At 41.4% G+C, this 8,344-nt stretch overlaps 1 protein-coding gene across 1 annotated transcript; it reads right to left on the reverse strand.

The window, feature by feature from the left end:
- Nucleotides 1–27: 27 nt before the first annotated feature.
- On the reverse strand, nucleotides 28–8,328 carry strip1 (striatin interacting protein 1). Its single transcript, XM_018681355.2, has 20 exons — nucleotides 8,156–8,328; nucleotides 7,157–7,226; nucleotides 6,958–7,032; nucleotides 6,507–6,641; nucleotides 6,285–6,405; nucleotides 5,561–5,736; nucleotides 5,336–5,463; nucleotides 5,062–5,244; nucleotides 4,717–4,937; nucleotides 4,533–4,598; nucleotides 4,327–4,390; nucleotides 4,140–4,211; nucleotides 3,880–3,954; nucleotides 2,947–3,044; nucleotides 2,410–2,536; nucleotides 2,183–2,283; nucleotides 2,000–2,066; nucleotides 1,812–1,916; nucleotides 1,525–1,729; nucleotides 28–1,386 (listed from the first exon to the last, which is right to left on the reverse strand). Exons 1-20 carry the CDS (start codon nucleotides 8,264–8,266, stop codon nucleotides 1,139–1,141), a joined length of 2,448 nt encoding a protein of 815 aa, XP_018536871.1. The 5' UTR covers nucleotides 8,267–8,328; the 3' UTR covers nucleotides 28–1,138.
- Nucleotides 8,329–8,344: the final 16 nt, after the last annotated feature.

The raw sequence follows: 8,344 nt of genomic DNA on the forward strand, positions 1-8,344 counted from the left end.
TGAAGTCTGAAAGAGAATCAAGAAAAATAAATGACAGTATACTTTTATTACAGTATTTAAGTCCATGTAAAACAGACAAAGCCATGATAAATAAGTTTCACAATTTACATGTATTTTCATTTCCTTAACCCATATAATAAAACAAACAAAAAACAAAGTTGCAAAATAGAAAAAGAAAATGGTTCTGTAACTGGCAATTTTACTTTTCTCCGCTTAAATCATCCACTTCAGTTCAAAACACCAGTCTGATTACAAACACTCATCTCAAACCAGAGATCTGATGATTCGTTTTCTCTCACACAACAAAATTATGGCAACACATGCCACCAGTTTTAACAAAATAAACCAAGATACTCCTAATGTAGAAATTCAAGCCTGTGCGTTGTGTGAATGGTCCCAGGGCAGAGGTGTAGGTGTGTAGGCAGCACTCAGGTCAGACATTCCAGAAAATGCAAATTAAAATTGAAATCATTTGCAAATACAACAGAACGACAAAGGGTAAGTCAGGTCAACAGAGGTGTAACCCACGTCAGGTAAAGACTAGTAGAAATTATGACTAAAAAGTTCCACCCCATTCCTCTCATCTCAAGAGATGAATCCAAGGAATGTTTTATTTCGTGACGGTGTTGAGCCCTGCCACCTCCCACCATTTAAAACATAAAATGAACTGTGTAGTGCTTCCAGGTCAAAGTTACTGACCTTCTGTAGCAGGTAAGAGGCACACAGAGCAAACACCTGTGAAAATGGTTCAGGTAGGAGTTGAGTTTACGTCCACAAATGGAGCAGGCTTTAGCACTGAATTAATTATCAGCCGTTTAATATAAAAAAAAACTGTGGGTAGCATTAGTGTGGGAAAAGTCTAACGGACTGAAATTACAATAATGCTAAAATTCTGAAAGGCAAAAGTTCATCACAAAAAGCATTTGGTTGGAGCCCTGATCAAACTGTAAAACCACACTGATCCAATGTAACAATTCAAAGACATCAGTCATCTTCAGTCTGTACAGAACATGTAACATAATGCTTTCATCAAGGTTTGATCTACGAGAGCACTGTTGGTGGTTTCTCTGAACCCCTGATTCAAACAGTTTTATATATTTTGAAAATAAACCATGAGGATGTTGAAAGGGGTTGATTCTCACTGTAGCAGTTCTTCCCAGGAAATAGGTTTGGAGAAGACCTCCCGCTCCAGCCAAAGGTCATAGTTCATTTGGAAGTCCTCGGGCAGGTCCACTCGCTGTCCCAGGACGCTCTGCAGACAGTTGTCCACAGGCAGGAAGTCCGGATTGCTGTGGCTCTTGTCGTAGCGGCGGCTGTTGAAACGTTCAATGTTGGCCCGCAGAGCGCACTCCTCAGCCTGGAAGTCCCAGGGACGAGCATCCAGATCTGCACCAGGAGAGACAGCAAATCATATTAAGCGTCTGCTCTGAGTATAAATACACATGGACTGTTTCATTATCATCCAATTAATCTCATGTTTATTTTCTCTGCTGTTTTCTGAGGTGTGATGTATTGATCACTCACCATTTCCATAAGCCCAGTCATCATTGAGTCGGTGTCGGACCTTTTGATAGATGGCAGACATGGTCTTCATGTTGCTCTTCCTCCACTGACGTCCCAGGTATTTGGTCTGCACCTTGAGCAGCTTGAGGACATAGAGCTGCATCATGGCCTGCTTGACCTTCAGCGCCCTCTTCAGGATGGGAGCTGACTTAAAAACCACCAACATCTGGGAGAGAAATGATCCATGTTGAGAGCCATACCTTTAAATGTTTTATATATGATTTATCTGTGACGTGAAGTGCTCTCACCATTGTTCTGGAGTGTTTCCACTTGGTGAGTTTGTTGAGGATCCTCAGCAGGTTGATGCAGGAAAACAAATTCCTCCAGCAAAACTGATTGTTGTCTCCTGCTTCCTGAGAAGTTTGACATGAGCAGTCAATGCAACAGTTGACGACATGACAAGACAGTGGCAACTGCAGAACAGAATTAAACTCACCAGACTCTCTGCTGTTAACTCCGGGAGCTCATGCACAACACAGTATGGAAAGTCAAGGACTGAAATGCTACAGGAGAGAAAATTGAGAGCAGTGAAATAAATGCAATTTCTGTACAGTTAACAGACATTTATTATGAATATATGAGTCATGATTTTTGTTATTAAAAGAGGCCCTGACAGTACCTATTCTTAGCTATGATATAAGACATGATGTTCTGGTTGAAGAACTTCAGAATGAGAGGGATGCAGTTGGCGAACACCAGGTGTTGAGCCATGTACTCAAACTGTGAACAAATACATACAGTGTTCAGTTAAAAAGGAGAAGAACTGCTTCAACATGCTCAAGTATTTGGGGGGAAGTATCTAATACAGACGCATGGAACACCAAGCTGTGAGTGTGATGTCCATACCTGGTAGATGTGGTTCAGTTTGAAGTGTTTGAGAAGCAGCAGCAGGATTGCAGAGATGGCCTTTACGATGATCTCCTTGTGTCGATTGACATCTACACCAAGTTTCATGCTTTGCAGCACTGTGGTCCTGCAGAGGCAGACAGAGGAAATGAGAAGCTCTTCAAGAAGCCTCACAGCAAAAATCTAGGTCAGGTCAGGTCAGGTCAGTTAAACTCCAGTCTTTACTGTTCAGAGTGAATTTAAAAACCCATTAAAACCTGCAAATCAGAACCTTGGCTATACAATCATGGACTATTCTTTGGTGTGGTTACATGCCTACACTGTGAACATGTCTTTTTATAGTTACCCCCTGTTCTGCTGCTGTTTAATAAAGAGAGTAGGTCAAATGTTTTCAGCTCAAATAATCAGCTGATAGAATAACCACAGTACTTTTTATATAATCATGTTTGAAACAAACTCCAGTAACGTGAGTTATATACCAACATTCACGTCACAAAGTAAAGCAGATACCAGTAAACCCTCCCCATCATCACTTACGGCATCTCCTCCGGCAGCACGTCTGCTAGGATGTTGATGGAGTCTGTTTTGGCTTTGGAGGTCGGCGCAGCTGCGAGCAGGATCTTCAGCAGAGCAATCTAATATTAAAGGAGAGACGCCATGTATCAGTTACAATAGCGGTTCACGCCTGCTTCTGAGGGGCTAGATCAGCAGTCAGATGTCCTAACAACCATCTTGTTATGTGAACTGTGTTCCAGGAATCCACATCCTTCTGTCGACTTTATCTTAATAATATTAGTGAAAGACTGACAGCTGTGTGCACCAAGTCTTCTCAGTGGTCAGAGTGTGGTATGTTGACTGTTGGGGAGTGACGCTGGGTTGATCTCTGGAGAGAATATTAATTATAAAGTTGAAGGGCACACAGCCAGGTCATCATGACTAGGTACTAATTAATGAAAAACTGAAGCCTGAAAAACAGGACAGGCATTGACTTAAAATGTAAATTTTAAAGGACAAGCTATTGTGTTTGTTAGCATTATGAAATTTTGCTCGGGTCTGGGTCTAGAAATACCCTAGAGATCCATGCAGAGGAAATGACTGCCACCACCCAGAGAAGGCTACAAAATATTGTAACACATCTTCCTTCTTCACCTGAGAAAACTCAGTTTGCTTGTTTTATGTGTTGGTGCAAATAAATCTATATGGATTGACGGACACTCAGTCTCTGTCGTCTATCTGTCTGACCTAACAACAGCCGTCATTATCAGCAAGGGTTGTGGTACCTCACGCCTCATCTGATTCTGTATTAGTAAATTTAACTTAATGATTTGAATACTCAACTTCAACAAAAGGAAAAAAGAAGATCCACCACAGTAAATAATAAATACTAGGTGAAGTAATGAACTGTACTGAGTGATCCACATTAGCAGAAAATAATCTGTCATTGAAAAGTCCCCAGCCCCAGACACTGACCATGTATTGAGGCAAACTGGGCAGAATTCCCTGATAGAGCAGCTCAGTGGCACACATCTCCACCTCCTCTTCACCCTGAAGATGATAAAGCAGAAAACAAACAACATAAAGGACACTAATTTTATCACGAAACAAAGGATAAAGAGTTTATTCTACCATATGTGAAGTCAGTGTACTACACTGCTTCTTTAGAAACACGTGCGTTTTACTACATATTACCAAAATGTTAGATGGAGTGAATGATTTTTGTTTCCACTTACACCAGACAGAGGGGTTTTCTGAAACTCCTCCTCCTTTGCAATCTGTATCTCAGCTATGGAGACGTACTTGTGCTGGGAAAAATAGGGTGATAAATTTAAGTCCAGGAGCACGATAGCCATGTAAAACTCTTTAGATATTCTCTGAAATACTGTAAAAAAAAATAAATAAATAAAAATAATGCAATACCTGCTTTAACGTCTTTATGCTCTCATGAATCGGCCTGGGCAAGCCAACAACTGTATCTGTATCACTGCAAGACATGCACAAAAATAACTCTGCTTTAATTCATTATTTAAGCACATACATAATATAGTGTGAGGGTATTTTTGTTCAGTGTACAGTGTATGATCTGTTACGTCACTTTTGTTGTGGCCAACGAAAGGCAAACTTACCTTCCAAGAGTGTAACCAATGAATTTACTTCTACTTGACTCCAGGAAATTTTCAATGTCCTTTTCTCTGATGGAGCAAAGACAAAAACAAAGCAGGACTTAAACTGATAATCTTTAAATGTTTATTCTAGATTCTTCAAATTATTACAAATACAGTATTACTGACAAGTCAGACTGAACAGTACCTGACTTTAGGAGCCCACGGCAGACCTTTGGGGAAGGACACCCTCTCTGATGGAGGGTGAGGAATAGGTGGAGGCATCACCTCGTCCCTCTCTAGCGGGAAAGTCTCTGTCTCTATAGAGTTGTCGTTGTCATCATTGTCGTCCTCATCTTCACGGGAGTCATCAGCCTTGTACGGGTCCTTTTCATTGAATGCGTCCAGGTTGTCCTGTTTGATGAGCGCCTGTGGAACAAACAAGGAAACAATAAAGACACTGTGTTGCGCATGTGAAAGAAAACAAGTTTTACTTGTACCTTTAACCCACAATATGTTTGGTGCGAGAGCAGGAATCAGCAGTGATGACTACCTTGTGTTCACGCCGTGCTCGTTTTTGCTGCTGCTCTATGAGGTCAGATGCAGATGCAGGAGGAGAGGCCGCCCTCATACTGCGTATAACTCGGATGCTGTCCTCCGGCAGAGGAGGGAGACCCAGCTCCTCGCGCTTTCGAACCTTTATGGTTTGGAGCTGCTCAAACCCTCCGAGTGTAAACTGAAACAGGACAGGAGGTGGATTTTAATGTGTCTGCTGTAGGATAATGTTGGGGAATTTAAATCATGAGCTACAGATGTCCATCTCTTACCAGTATGCTCTTCCACAACAACAGTAACACCTTCTTCATTGGGAAGTGGGGGGCATGACCACTGCAGAACTTGGTAACCATACCAAAGAGCATGACAGAAATGGGCTCGTTGTTGAACAGAGGAGATCCTGGATTAAAGAAGCCAGAGTGGAATTAGTTGACATGGCCGATTCTGTTAATGTCCATAACACAACGGCAGCCTTTCATACTGTGATAAAAATGTACCCAGTTCTGCTCTGAAGGTTTCCCTGATGATTTTCCATTCAGGCCTGTCAGCCGGGTCATCCTGTTGGATTGTTTCAACCATCAGATACATTATGTTGAGCAGCACTCTGAGATCTGTGCTATCTGCAAGGGAAATGGCTGGTTTTCTCACAGCACTACTACAGGCAGCACTGTTACTGAAAGACAAAAAACGGATGATATAATATTAGATTCTCCACACAAAAATTTTTCCCTCTTAGATAGAATTAGATAGCATTTCTACAGGTCACTTAGAAGCCTTTAAAGCAACAGTTCATCATCTCGCTCTACATTAGCTTTGAGGACTCTGACAGAGTCAAGCTGGCCCAGTCCCCAACAACAGCTGCCATAAGCAACTAAGGTTGTAAAGATATGATGTAGAGAGTCATAACACAGGGGACTTCAGCTCCAGGATAGACTGTCTTCCCGTCAGATTTGGGTGGCATTACAAAGTGTTAACTTATATTACTCATCTCTACTCTCCTGAAACTTCTTCCATCATGAGTAACCCAGCTCACAAGATTTCTGTCACAGTTGATACACATTTTTTGGTAATTAGTTTCACCTTTTTCAACTTTTTGACTGACTGTCATACATTTAAGATGTAGCACTTCTGAATGTCAAATAATATTTTATAATCTTCTAATATTTTTATAGCTATTTTAAATTCAGGTTTACTCCTGCAAGGCCAGAAAACTGAACATACTCAATCTCCATGTTGAGCAGCTCCACCAGAGCAGAGAAGGTCCCCACATCCAAGAGCAGAAAGATGTTGTATCTCATCCAGTGTTGCACCTCAACCTCAGAGCTGCACTCAGCAAAGGTTCCTACAAAGAAAAAAGATGTAAATAACCTCCTTGATCAGTGCCACTTGAAAGACTTCATTCATTTGCAATCATTAAATGCTAAACCAGTGATGTGGACTGACCCTGGGCCATATAAAGAATGGCTCTGGCAACCTTCAGCCTCTTCTCCCGGGCGATCACCTCCAGACCATCCAACAGGCGCATCGCATGAGCTCTGTGCTGAGCTGCATCGAGCTCGGTCCACTTTTTATCAGACACTAAGGCACAGTAGAGGTGGATATAATAAACTGTAGTATACAGACACTCACTTGACAGTTTAGTAGCGTGGCAACAGCATCACAAACAACATCCTCCAAAATCATAATACAGCTGAATCAACATCTCCTCGGCAAAAACTGAACATTGTACTGTCATGGAGGAGGATTTGTTGTCAGACTGTAGGTTGCGCTACTTTTACCTGGATATAGCCAATAAGCTGACAACTGTGTGTACTTTCTTCGTCTTTGATGTAATAGATTATTCATGATTAATTAATTGAGATGTGACTGTGTGTGTGTAAGTTCAGCTACATACCATGTGCTCTGAATTCCTCTTCAAAACACTTCCTATTAAGTGCAAACTCTGGTCCTTCAGTGTAGCTGTACAGCTCTGGAACAAACATAAAGAGCAGATAAATAATCTGAATTCAGTACAGGTTGGAAATTTTAAAAGAATGATGAGTTCAGGAAATATCTGTGATCATGATGAGAAAATGTGACAGCAAACCACACACCTGACAGCTCTGCAGCCCACTTGTCTGTATCAGCATATTCAAACTCCAGGTCGGGAGATTCTGACATCCCCTGTGACACATTATATGGAATTATGATTAAAGAAACTAATACATATGACAGAGAGATACCAACTACACACACACACACACCCCTTTTCTGACTTTCCCTTGATGGTCAATTAAACTAACCAACTGTATATAACATATTTATTTCCACCTGGACCAGTTGTAACATTAAAAAGATGATTATACCTTAAGGTATCAATAATAATACCTTAATTTTACATTGCAGAGTCTCTACTGCAACTTTAGTAAAGGTGGTGTTTCTTCCACCACTGTTAGGGAGTATATCATTTTTAATAACTACCTGTTGATGATACACCGGTTTATGGCATAGAGCTACGTTGGTTTTAGCTAGAAATCCAATGTCTTCTATTTGCGTCTCTTCAATATATTGTCAGATTATTTTCAAACCATGACAACAGGGCAGAGACTGGAAGTGACTTTCTCGCACCATTAGAAATCTTTCTCAGTTCCTCGCTTTGCTTTCCTTGCAAGTAGATGTGGACTTCCTGTTACACATATCTACAGTGAAACTACATGACAACATCTGACAATTACGTTGGAGAAGATGGGCCTTTTAAACAGGACTTGAAAGATTCAGTTTTCACGAAGTCGCCGGGTTCCTGCCAAGTCAGTTCAGTCTGGCCTGTGACAAGCTAACATCAGCTAGCTAGCCTCTGTTATGCTACACTGCTGTACGACGTTATGTAAGCTGACTACAAGTAAACCACAAATGAAACACTGCACAGTGACTACGTTTATTCAAATACTTCAAGAACCTCGGTTGCTGTCGTTAGTTTACGTTCCCGAGTCATAGAAATTGACAGTTAGGCTACATTAGCCTGCCAAAGCTAAGTAAGCTAACGTTGTGTAGCAGAAAAGGCCTTGTCTGCTCATGGTTTGCTGAAAATAAATCACAGACTTCTTTCTACGCACCTCTGAGTCTTTCCTTGGGTTGCGGGTAAATTCTCCCCGACTTTTGTTGGGTAGCATGGCTCTCTGTTTATTGTTTACAGGTAGCCCACCACCGTTCCCACCGACGTCCATTATTTTCTAGATACAGTGTCTTCTCGCGAGAACTGGTCTGCGAGAAACCGCCTGCACTGTGCCCATTGCCTGGTTGCT

This window comes from Lates calcarifer, linkage group LG12 (assembly GCF_001640805.2).
Source record: "Lates calcarifer isolate ASB-BC8 linkage group LG12, TLL_Latcal_v3, whole genome shotgun sequence".
In the NCBI taxonomy this organism is placed as follows: Eukaryota; Metazoa; Chordata; class Actinopteri; family Centropomidae; genus Lates; species Lates calcarifer.

Excerpts from the sequence above, each read along its gene's own strand:
- strip1 (XM_018681355.2), bottom strand. The coding sequence starts at position 8,266 with ATGGACGTCGGTGGGAACGGTGGTGGGCTACCTGTAAACAATAAACAG. Across the intron at positions 4,212-4,326 it reads GCATAAAGACGTTAAAGCAG|CACAAGTACGTCTCCATAGC; the intron begins GTATTGCATTAT and ends TATTTTTCCCAG. Across the intron at positions 3,045-3,879 it reads CCAGTTTGCCTCAATACATG|ATTGCTCTGCTGAAGATCCT; the intron begins GTCAGTGTCTGG and ends CTTTAATATTAG.